Genomic DNA, 13,261 nt, shown 5'->3' on the forward strand with positions numbered 1-13,261 from the left:
GGACCCTAGGATACAGAATTAAAATATAAAAGGAATATAAATAGAACTCTAAGAATTAGATACGTATAGACTAAAACTTCTAAAAAAATTACCTAGAATTATCTAATACCTTTACTACTATGCTAAGAAATATAGCCGTCAGTAAAGTAGCTATAGGACCTATAAATATCTTAGATAAAGAAACAGTTAATATCCTAACCTCTTAGGCAGAACTTATAGCAGCTAATACTAAAATTAAACAGTTGTGGGAACTGCTTAAAACTAGAAACACCCTTATATTTAGCGATAACCTATTAAATAGACTTGCTACGGTTCTTAAGGCCCTAGCCTAATATATAGTATTATTATAATCTATAAAGGTTATGGACCCCATATTACTTACAAATAGGATTAACCCTATATTTAATAATTAAAAGCTTTAACTATAAGATAAGCTTAAAGTTAATATAGACCACTTCCCTACTACTTAAGCTAAAATGGCCTATATCTTTAGCTGTACTAGTAGGGATATATAGATATATCTATGTCTATAATACGCCTAGGACTTAATAAACCCCTTTCTCTTTAGAGAAAAGATAGTTAACTACCTACGTTCTATTTATAAAGGCCTAAATATAAAAACTACGGAGACCTTTTCGGCCTTTTAGATCCGTTTTTTATACCTAGCTAGTTAGGCCTAAATTCCTTAAAAAAACCTACTACTAGACCTCTTTAATAAGCCTACTTTGGACCTATAACGGGTTATACTGCTAGTTCTTACTACTATATAGATATTAAAGGAGCTTATAAACTAATGCCTAGTAATTAACTAAGGCGCGCACTAATCGGTTAAAAACTAAAAACCTCTTAAACTAGGCCACTAGCAATATAAGAATAGCTAATAGTACCCCTATATGGGCCGTAACTCCTATAGTACTAACCGTTTAGCCGGCCGTTAATCTAGTAACTAATTATATAGCTAGCCCAGCTATAGGCCTAGTATATACTTAGCCTATATATAGTAAACCCTATAATAAGCCCTTAGTAATTAAAGAGCTTATATCTTATAAAGCTAAAAAAACTACTTTATAAAAGACTATTTAATAGCAGTAAAGACGAATAAGGTTCTGTTAGCTTAGGAGGATAGCATAAAGTTAGAAAAAAAAACCCTAGGGGAAGACTTCTCTTTAGGGTTAAAAGGGGTTAATATATTACATATTAATCTAGGTCGGCTAGTTAGTAGAAAAAGCTGCACTATCCCTTATACTTTATTCCGTAATAGATATTAAGTTTTAACCTCTCCGTCACGGCACTGACCTGACGCATACTGACGCATACTGTTTCATACTGTCTCGTACTGTTTCCTACTGTTGGCTGGCCCACCACTAGCGACTTGGCGGCCGGCCCTACTATTTATATACAATACCCCCTTTCCACCTTCTTCCCCTCTTCATACCACAACGTAGTTATTCAGTCTACTTCATTGCAGCACTGTGACACTCTCCCTCTACCTCTCTCCTCTTTTTTATCTGTCCTCTATATAGTTATATAGATAAAGTAGGGGTATAGTATAGGTAGAGATATAGGAAAGAGGTAGGAAATAGGTAAGATAGAACAATACTGCTATATTTATTATAAAATACTCAATATTCAATATACTGAATATTGACACTTTTCGTATTGATATTGAATATTGAACGTCAATATTGAATATGGATAAAAACACTGCAACCGCCGAGACATATCTGCCACCCAGAATCGCTCACGAGCCTATTTAATACGAAGCAGGCTGACAGGCAGAGCTCTTGTACCACTAAGCAACGTGCACTTAGTTGTAGCTATTTACATATAGTTCTCATCATTCCCTACATAAAAGATCTTTAAGGGGTATGACCTCTTGGCTGTAATACTTGGCGGTTTACTAAGGAATAGCCAATCATGATTGGGTTGGGAGACTTAATGTGGCTGAGCTGATTCTGAAACTGCCCGAAAACCCTCCAAAAAGCTATGTTCGCCCTCGCACCAAAGCAACGGCTGTGCTATCTTCATGAGGGGAGTGCGGCCCTAAACCGGCCGACCGGGATCTTCGTAACGCATAGATGGTAGTTCGCTGACAGTTGAAATCGGTTAAAAGTGCCTATGTCTAGTAGAGGGTCCTGAGGCCAGCGAGATAATTGGATTGTAGAGTCTCAAGGCCCTAGGACCGTGAGAGCAAGATTACTGGGGATTGCCTTCTTCCCAAGAACTGTAGCCGCCTCTCTAGCTGAGTACGCAGCAATATCGCTTATTCGGTACGATAGCCCGATGCCGGTCTGTGCCAGTTGTGCAGCGCAGCTGAGCCAGACAAAAATTTGTTGGAAGGAAGTGTCTCTTACAACAGATCAAGACCTTTCATTTGCGACTAGACAACACCTGCGGCTGAACAACATCTGCGGCTGGAGAAAATTTGCGGCCAGAGCCTTATGCTACTCAAAGACCTAAAGGAATTGACTATAGTAAAAATAGGTAATATAAATTTTGTATGCGCGATATAGGGCTAAATAGATTATATTTTATTATTTAATAACTATCTAACTATAACTTTATTATACAGATCTGATCAAGATAATATAAGTACAATAATAACAACTAACGCCGTCTAGATATAGATACAGTAATAGTGGGATACAAAAGGCGCCTAAAAGTCTAAAATCACTAATTATCCACACATTTCAATGGCGAGCCCACTACCATGCCCACTCACCCAACCAAGGTTAACACCGGAATGGGCAATCATCTCAAAGCTGTATTCACCGCCAGCTTGACACGAGAATGTGGGAGCCGCACCCATTTTGGGATAGGTGTAGTCGCCCCTCATGTCAACGCTTTGCCAGTCAGCTAGACCACCCTTGTGAGCTGTCAATATACCAGCTTTAACACCTCGCGGGAGCGAGGTGTTAAAGCTATAGCCCTCATTCAAGCAGCCATTGAGACGATAAATGTCAAACATAGCTGGCGCAGACGAGTCAGCGATGTTGACCACCCCGTCGTTGATCGACTGACGAAACACGAGCTTGCAGGTCTTTCCATAGGCTTCTTGGGGAAGATTGAAGTAAACGGCGGTGTGGACCTCCTCACTTGGGGTAGTAAGCAAGTGGCCAATGCGGTCATTTTTTGCCAATTTTCCGGGTTCCTTGGATTTCCATCGGACCTGGAGAGAAGGGAAAACGGTTTGAGTTGGTGAAGAGAGATGTTGCGTCACTTCTGTGGCGTTACGAGCAGTAAGTTGTTGAGTTGCTGTTGGTGCCGCCAGCACAGAAGCGACAAAGAGAAAGTATGACGCAATGACTGAAGACTTCATTCTGAACTGGAATAGCGGAGTGAATGTAAATAATATGACGTAAGAGAAGTAGTAGCGGAAACCTAGCGCTTTTGGCGGAAATGCTGTTTACACCAGTATGGAAAGTGAGAAAGTAGAGTATAGGAAAGATAGGGGATTGCGTTGATGTTATCTTAGAAGGTGATGATAGACTCTGAGCACAACGAAGCTCACATATTTATGTCGTTACCGTCATGATACAATGCAGATTAGAGGGAATTGAGCTGCTTGCTGCACGGCTGCGCCATGGGCGACTTCAACTGTGGCCGCAGACATGTAGGGCTGAGAGGATGGGTGAGTGCGGTTCAGCTTGCCGTAGCCCTTTTGCATGATCGTGATTGGGTCTGGGTAAGCCGCGCTTTGGCTTGGCAAATGCTCCCAAGGCTTCCAGCTACTCTTGGCCGCCATACTCTACCAATGGCACTCTCACTCCGTCGAAATGTAGGGCGCAGCCGATCTCACCAGGTATTGAGAAGTCTGCGCCTTGGTGAAGGCCCGTCTCGTAGTGAACGAACAAGAAAAGTCTTCGTCTGAATATAGTGCTCTGAACTATATGATTGGTGCTGTAAAGTTGGATATATACTTAATGGCTTCCTAAAAGCTTCAATATAATTCTAGAAATAGATCCAGCCTATGTGCCCCGGAGACGGTCTTCGCCCACTCGGAAGATGCTAAACCGTTCGCGAATTGTTTTTTTTTTTCAGCGTCAGAATCCTTATGGCATAGCGCGTTAAGTGGAAGAGTAACTAGTCTGAAGCAATATCTTATCAAACAGACTTAGCTTGTTAATTACGGAGCTGCTGGCATGCACCAAAGAATCCCTCCAGAGGGCTCAATGGCAGTTCCGTGTTATCCTAGAGCCCGAGGGTATCCCTTTCCTACTCTAATCCATGGATCAGCTACTGGACCCGATAGATTTCCTCAAGCTTCTGCAGTAGCGCTCCCGAGGCTGCGTCCCAGAGCCTAACGGTATTGTCGTCTGAAGCGGATACCAGTAGCTTGCTATCTGGCGAGAAGGCCACGGCGCTGACCCAGCGTGTATGCCCGTCAAGCTTCTGTAGTGGCGCTCCTGAGCCTGTGTCCCAGAGTCTAACGGTTTGTCGCTCGAAGCGGACGCCAGCAGCTTGCCGCCTGGCGAGAAGGCCACGGCCTTGGCCCAGTCTGTATGCCCCTCAACCGCAGGTTTGTAAATCATTCAACGAGGCTTCAATATTGAATTGAATTGAATGCCAAGACTCAATCAATTCAATCAACTGAGAGCTCGCGGGCTTGGCAACGCATTCAATCTGGAGGTCCTGATTGAATTGAGTTGATTGAAAAATATTGAAGCGTTTGATATTATATAGAAATATGGTAATGCCCTAAACCTTATTTATATTAGTGCTCCTTGCTCATCGGCGGCGGCTTTGCTTAGACGACATCTACAAACAATCGCGATAAGTACGACGATTGGCTTGCACGAGCAGGTCACCCCGAGGACGTTCACTGTACCAATCCAATTGCTTATCGGCAAGCTAGACCAAAAGGAACTCACTACTAACGACTCGCTCGCATGGCTCTCGATTTACTAACGATTCCACCAATATCGAATGTATATTTAGCCTCGAACAGGATCCGGAGAGTAACTCTTGGCAGTAACTTTACTGTCCGAATCTTTTCCAAATCAAGCGGAAACTTGGGCGGTGAGGTACAAATGCAATGTTCACCAATACCCCCCCACCCGGGCATGCCCTGCAGGCAGTGTGTCCAACAGTCAGTCTCCAGTGAGCTTTAAGGCCCTATAGCTGACTGACTGCGGCCAACCAGATCGCTCGCTGTCCGCTGCATTAAAATAAGGTACGCTGACTGTTCCGCTGTCAGCTCGCTTTCCTAATTAGGCAATTGGTGTAGATTTAGTGGTATTTTATTCTAGATTTTTGGCAGCACCTCTATACATATAAATATTAACATTGCCTAATTAAAAATCCACTTTAATTTACCTAATATATTATTTAAATGTAGCCAAAATTGTCCTATACGCCCGTAGAGGCCTAAAAAAGATAGGAAGGTAGTAAGTAGTAAGGGCTCCAGAGACTCTATTTTAGTGTTAAATTTTAATTAAATATAAAGCTTTAGTAAATATAGCTTACTAAGCCGGCTTTCCTGCCTCTATAGTTAGTAAGACTAATATTTAAGCTTATTAACTAGGGTGTAGTTAACGCTCTATTAGTATTAATATAGTTAATTAAACTACTTAATAAAAGGCCTTTAATTAGCTACTATTTCTAGCACTAATTTGCTTTAATAGTGTTGGCTAATAGTTAATTATATTTATTAGTAATAATCTTTTTAGTTTAACTAAAGACTTATTTATATATAGAGCTTATAGCTAGTATAGAGAATATATTAAAAGTAATCTCAGTAAGCGTTAGATAGAGAACTTAACTATTATTAAGCTACTGTTACGGCACTAGCAGAACTTGGCAGAACTTGGCAGAACTACGCACCGGCAAGTTGCCACAGATTGCCGCATATTGCGATCACGTGACGCGAAGATCTTATAAAACATCAAACGGCGCTACTCTTCTTCTCCTTTTCTTTCCCTAGCTTTAGATTCTCGTTTATAGATAATCCAATCGTATAAGCTTACGCGATCCTTTTGCTATGCTTATATCTTAATTAACTAAGTCGCTAACATTATCTAAAGCTTACTCTACTCTTTCTTCCTAAGAAGGAACTTAAATATATCTATAAGAACACAGAATAGGACTCTAAGGACATTACTAGGACTATAAGGATAGAACCTAAAAGAAAAGAATAGAACCTTAAGGAAAGGACCTATAAGATATATGTAGACTAGAACCCCTAAAGAAATTACCCAAAATTACCTAATACCCCTACTACTATGCCACGAACTATAGTAGTAGGTAAAGTAGCTATAGGACCCTTAAATACTTTAGACAAAGAAATAATTAACGTTTTAACCCCCTAGGCGGAGCTTATAGCTGCTAATACTAAAATTAAATAACTATAAGAGCTACTTAAAGCTAGAAATACCCCTATATCTAATAATAAGTTATTATTAGATAACTAAAGACTTACTATAGTCCTTTAGGCCCTATTTTAGCGCCTTAGTAGATCTACTGGGGCCTATATAGCATTAAAGCGGTTAGTAAAGGTTATAGATCCCCTGCTACTTATAGACGGAACCAACCCTATATTTAATAATTAGAAGCTTTAATTACGGGATAAGCTTAAAGTTAATATAGACCACTTTTCTAACGCTTAAGCTAAAATAGCCTACGTTTTTGGCCGTACTAGCGGAGACGCTTAGACGTATTTACGCCCGTAATATACTAAAGATTTAGTAAACCCCTTTATCTCTAAAAAAGAAATAATTAAATACTTATCTTCTATTTATAAAGACCCTTTTAAAGTATAAAATGCCCGCCTTAGCTATAAAAGCCTAAATATAAAAATAACGGAGACCTTTTCGGCCTTTTAAATCCACTTTCTATACCTAGCCGGATAGGCCTAGATCCCCTAAAAAGACTTACTACCTAACCTCTTTAATAAGCTTACCCTAGACTTATAGCGGGCCGTATTACTAGCTTATACTACGGTATAGATATTAAAGGAACTTATAAACTATTACCTAGCTATTAACTAAGGCCTTTATTAAATTAAGGTACGCGCTGACTAGCTAAAAACTAGAAACCTTATAAACTAGGCCGTAAGTACTATAAGTATAGCCTATAGTGCCCCGGTATAATTAGCAACTCTTATAGTTAACCTAGTAGCTAGCCGCGTAGCTACCCCTATTACGGGCCTAGTATACACCCGGCCTATATATAGGCCCTTAGCGATTAAAGAGCTTACTTCTTATATAGTTAAATAGGCTACCCTATAAGGAACTACCTAATAAAGGCAAAGATAAATAAGGTCCTATTAATTTAGAAGGATAGTACAGAGCCAGAAAAAGAGGAACCCTAGAGGAAGACTCCTCTTTAGGGTTAAAAGGGATTAATATATTACATATTAATCTAGGTCGGCTAGTTAGTAAAAGAAGCTGCACTATCCCTTATACTTTATTTTGTAATAAATATTAAGTTTTAGCCTCTACTTTAGCTAACTTAGGAGTAAATACCTTTACCTTAATTAACATAAAGTACGCTATGAAACTAGCTGGCTTTTTAAATATACCCCTTAAAGAACTGCCTAAATTAGCTCCTATTTGCGGTTATAACGGACGGATAGGACTACCTATTATAACTATCTTGCAAATCTACCTCCGCGTTAATAGACGAAGGTAATATAATATCCCCTTCCTTATTACGGACCTTAGAAGCTATAATATAATCTTAAGGAGAAAATAGCTAGCCTATTTAGGCTTATAGCTTAATATACGGAATAGGCAGCTTATCTAGCCCAAAACTATACCCCTAACGCCTTTCTTTATAAAAGAGATTAGTATTATAATAGAAAACCTTATACGGCCGTAAATAAACACTATTTACTAGGCTAATGCAACGCGTAAAAACTAGGCTTTTAAGAAGGATATATAGCTTAATCCGCAATAGATCTATATACTATGCCGCCCCCAAACTACCTATATTATACTACCCGCACTAAAAACTTAGGGAGTTAGTAGTGGCCTAGCTAAGTCCCTAATAGAGAACTTAGGCCCTATATAGCTATAAAGAAAGGCTAGGGATATTAGATAATATACCAAACTAATAGACTAAAAGGATAACTTACGGAAAATAGAATATAAGCTAAGGAAGACTATAAACCCTATACCGCAAAATACGGCCTAATAAATATCCGTAAATAAACCTATAGACCTCCCGCCAGTTAATATTTACTATATTAGCGCTATAGGATTCTACTAAAACCTAGTTTAGCCTAACACCGTTACCTTTATAACTAGCTTATACGAAATTAATTAAATAATTAAAGAGAAAGAAGCCCTAGCCTAAAAGAAAGGCGAGCTTATAGATAAGGAGCTAGTAGAATAGAAACTGCCCCGTTAATACTAGAAATTTAAAAATACCTTCTCTAAAGCGGCGTTTAATATACTCCCGCCTTACTAACTATACGACTATAAAATTAAAATTAAGCTAAATAAGGTGGTTACCCTTAGCTATAGCCCCCTCCGATAGTAATCTACTGCCGAATTATAGGCCATAAAGTAGTATCTTATTAATAACCTAGATAAGGGCTTTATTAAGCCTAGTTAAGCCCCTTTTAACTTACCTATTCTCTTTGCCAAAAAGCTAAATAGAGAACTTTGTTTCTATATTAACTACTATAAGCTTAATAATTTAACCTTTAAAGACCGCTACCTACTACCTTTACTTAATAAGACTTTAGCCTAAATAAGTAGAGCTAAGATCTTTACAAAGCTTAATATCCGCTAGGCTTTTTACCAAATTAGGATAGACCCTAAATTAGAAAACCTTACTACGTTTTAGACCCATTACGGAACGTATAAATATAAAGTACTACCTTTTAGACTGATTAATGGACCGGCCATATACCAACAATATATAAATAATGTACTATTTAACTACCTTAATAACTTCTGTATAGTATACCTAGATAATATTATAATCTACTCTAAAAATAAACTAAAATATAAAGAGCATATCTATAAAGTTCTATAACGGCTTTAGGAAGCTAGCCTCTAAGCTAATATTAAAAAGTTAGAATTTAGTGTTAAGCATATAAAATACCTAGGGTTTATTATTAGTATAAACGGGATTAAGGCAGACCTAGAAAAGACGGCTATAATTAACTAATAGGTACCCCTAAAGACCGTAAAGGGGGTATAGTTATTCTTAGGGTTCTATAACTTCTACTAACGCTTTATTAAAAACTATAGTAGGATTACCTAGCCACTAAGCCTACTTACCTATAAGGACCGGCCCTTTTACTTTAATACTATATATAAGTAGGCCTTTAATGAGCTTAAGAAACAACTAGTCTCTACTCCCTTACTTACTCACTTTAACCTAAAACGGCCCTTAATGCTAAAAACTAATACCTTAGATAGTATTATAGCTAGCGTTTACTCCTAAAAGCAGATAGATAGAGAATAGCACCCTATTACTTACTATTTAAAGATAATAGTAGATACTAAGCTAAACTACCCAATTTACAATAAAGAAATGCTAGCTATTATTTTTAGCTTTTAGCACTAGTAAGCCTAACTAGAAGGCACCCCTAAGTCTATCTAGGTAGTTTCCGATTATAAGGCCTTAGAATATTTTATAATAATAAAGGCCTTTATAGCCTAATAGGCGCGCTAGGCGAACACCCTATCTTAGTTTAACTTCCTAATTATATATAGGTCTGGCGCTACTAACCATACGGACGCTTTTATAAGGCGTAAACAGGATATAAATAACTAAATAGCTATAAAGATCTTATTACAGACCTAAGCGCTACTATAACTAGAGTACCTTAACTTTTAGATACGGGTAGAACTAAATATAGACTCTTTAGATGCTAAGATATGCCCTATTAACTCTATAGAACTAGACCTTATTAATAAACTACTATAGGTAAACTATACGGCCCCTTCTCTATAGGAGTACCGCGAAAAGGTAAAAAACGTTTCTAGCCTATAGTCCCTTAAAAGTGGACTACTTAAGCACTATAAATAGCTAGTGGTAGTAGAGGAACAGAACTTACGGACTTAGCTTATTGCTAAAGCATACGCCTAGGTCTCTACGGCCTACCTTAAAAAAAATAAGACCTATAGAATTATTGGCAACCACTACTACTAGCCCAGAATAATTATAGATATTAACCGCTATATACAGAACTGTAATAACTGCTATAGGTCTATAATTCTATAAGATAAGACCTTAGGACTATTAAAACCCCTTTTAATACCTAACTGCCCCTAATAATATGTATCTATAGACTTTTATAAGCTACCTCTAGACCATAACGGATATAATATAGTTATAATTCTAGTTAACCGCTTTAGTAAACGCCTATTCTTAATTCCCTATTATAAGAATATTAATATTAAAGAGGCGGCCTAACTATATATCTACTACGTCTACTAAATTTATAAACTACTAGATACTATTATATCTAACTACAGGCCGTAGTTTATATTAGCCTTTTAGAATAAGTTTACCTAAATCCTAGGTATTAAGCTAAAGCTTTCTATAGTATATTACCCCTAGATAAACGGTTAAACGGAGATTATAAATTAATACTTGGATTAAAGACTCCGGCCTTTTATTAATTACTTCTAGAATAACTAGACTAAACTATTACCCTTAATAGACTACGCCCAAGCTACCCTACCCTATAACTCTACTAGATTTGCCCCTATTTAACTAGAAATAGGTTACCTACCCTATATAAGCTTTAACTAGGAAAGACTAGAAGGGCCCTAAATTATATATAAAAAACTATCTTATAAGGAAGCCTAGCAGTACGCTAAGCGCTTAGAAGAAGCTTAAAAAGTAGCCTATACGAACCTAAAAAAGGCTTAAAAATTAATAGAATAGTAGGCGAATAAGTATAGGCGCGAGCCTAATTTTACTATAGGCGATATAATCTAGGTTATAATAAAGAACTAAAAAATAGAACGGCTTAGCTATAAGCTAGACTATAAGATAGTAGGACTGTATAAGATTCTTAATAAAGTAGGCAACTTATACAAGATTAAGCTCCTAGATTTAATTAAAGTTCACCCTATCTTTTTACTAGATAAGCTATAGAAAGCTATAAATAACCTACTGCCTGGATAAAAGAATAAACCTCCCCTATTAATTTAAGTTAATAATAATAATAAATAGGAAATTAAAGAAATACTAGCCTGTAAACTTATAAAAGGAACGTTAAAGTATTATATTAATTAGAAAGGATATAACCTAGACCCCACTTAGTACCCTATATAAAACTTTATAGGTAGCCCCTATAAGCTTTAGGAGTTTTATAGCCGTTACCCTAATAAACCTAAACCGCTAAAGTACCTAGATAAGTAGATAGAATGCTAGTATAATAAAAATAATAAGCTACTAGTGTAATGGAACCTTGTAGCAAGAACTACAATAGGCTCGTTAATGGGCTAGGTGTATAGGAAATGCAAGTACAAAAGTCAACAACGTAATAACAACTGGTGGAGTGGTTGCCTAATAGATTAACTCCAATTATATTCTAAGAATTACTATAAGGAAGGAACTATCTAGGTAGGGACTAAGGGTCCTTAAATACATAACCGTACTCCTATAAAATCCTTCTTATATATAATATACGTATGCTCTATCTACTCTGTTATGGATTATATAGATTATATAGATTATATAGATTATATAGATTATATAGATTATATAGATTATATAGATTATATATAGATTATATAGATTATATAGATTATATAGATTATATAGATTATATAGATTATATAGATTATATAGATTATATAGATTATATAGATTATATTATATAACCTTAGTTACCATTCCTCATTATATAGTTCTATTGGCTCTATCCTAGACCGTGCCTAAATTAACTAACTAGCTTCTTCCGTCTCTTTTTTAAGTAGTTATAATATTGTACTTAAAGCGTCCGTAACACCATCTCCCTTCTCTTTATCTTCGTCCTTAAAGATCTCTAATATCTTTAAGTCGTTTACTAGAGGTGTAATATCCATCTAATTAATTTAGTTAACGTCTTTACTTATTATGCCTAAAGTAATTCCTTTATCCTTAACTGCTTGGCGTGCTCGCACTATCGCTATAATATTGTCTCTAGGTGAAATTATATTATCTCCATATTCTCGTTGTTTGAAAGAGGGGTTGGTTTATATTACGTTGGTAAGTCCTTCTTCGCAATAACTGTCCTCTTACTTAGAGTGCACTAAAGCAAATATTTATTCGTCCTGTGACGTTCGCTCTATCTTTAATGCTAAATATATATAACCTATTACTCTTAATAGTCGTCTAGTTCCCTAATTAATTTGTCTTAAGGTCTTATATTTAATCTGCTGCTACGCGGCTAGATAATAAACTATCTATTACTCTGGCAGAGTTACGCCGTTTTTATAATATAAAACAGGAGGCTGCCAATACTTAGCAACAGGCCCTTAAATCTCGTCTTGTAGCGTCCGCTTGGTTAATTTGTCTTAAGAAGGTTTGTAAGAAGATCCGTTTTAAGGAGTAAAAACTAGTAAAATAAGGTTTATAGGAACTTGGCGATAAAAGAACAGATTCTCCTCTAATAGAGAAGGAAATAGATCTAAGTAGTTCAGCAACTACTCTTCTTAGGTCCCCCTTAGGTAACTTATTCTTTAGTAATTCTTTTTTATTAATACTGTCTAACCTAATCTCTTTTAATACTCCTGTACCTTTTTTATAACATTTTTTAAATTTCCTAGTAGTTCCTAGGTAGTTTTAGTGTAGCCTATCTACTTAACCTTATACTATATTTCGTTGTTAATGTCCTTATAACTAATAATCCTTAAAACTTACTATTCGTCTTCTTCTTATCCTCTATACGTGTCTGCTTCGTAAACTAGTGGCTTAATATTCCCGTATACTAGCTCTAGCATTACGATATACTATATAGGGTAGATCTTTATTTTAGCTAGTAGGTTTAACTTAAANNTNACNNNTNAAATCNTNTANNNAATTTTAAAAGGTCCTAGTCTAACNTAGTNTAANTTCTTNCTTAGTTATTAACTCTTAAAATTTTTATATAGTAGCCATACTTTATCTCCCTCCTTAAGATCTGGTTCCTTAGATCTCTTAGCGTTATAGTACCTTTTTATTCTTTCTTATACCTTCTTTACTAATTCCGTAAGGTCTGTATAAAGATTTATTAGTGTCTTTATTCTTTCTTTAGTTATACTACTTATTTTCTTTACTTGCTATAGTAATAACGATATTCTTGGCTTATATCTATAATTTGCCTTAAATA

The 13,261-nt window shown here is 36.5% G+C and overlaps 2 protein-coding genes across 2 annotated transcripts; both read right to left on the reverse strand.

The window, feature by feature from the left end:
* Positions 1 to 2,538: 2,538 nt before the first annotated feature.
* K441DRAFT_677232 (uncharacterized protein) lies at positions 2,539 to 3,319 on the reverse strand (the record flags this gene model as incomplete). The annotated part of the gene is made up of 2 exons (XM_067651042.1): positions 2,539 to 2,553; positions 2,723 to 3,319. 2 exons carry the CDS (start codon positions 3,317 to 3,319, stop codon positions 2,539 to 2,541), a joined length of 612 nt encoding a protein of 203 aa, XP_067504162.1.
* Positions 3,320 to 4,278: 959 nt separating this feature from the next.
* On the reverse strand, positions 4,279 to 4,517 carry K441DRAFT_719943 (uncharacterized protein; the record flags this gene model as incomplete). Its single annotated transcript, XM_067654034.1, has 1 exon — positions 4,279 to 4,517. A coding segment is annotated over one exon (239 nt), but the record flags the coding sequence as incomplete, so codon positions are not given.
* Positions 4,518 to 13,261: the final 8,744 nt, after the last annotated feature.

This window comes from Cenococcum geophilum (assembly GCF_001692895.1).
Source record: "Cenococcum geophilum 1.58 unplaced genomic scaffold K441scaffold_20, whole genome shotgun sequence".
Classification (NCBI taxonomy): Eukaryota; Fungi; Ascomycota; class Dothideomycetes; order Gloniales; family Gloniaceae; genus Cenococcum; species Cenococcum geophilum.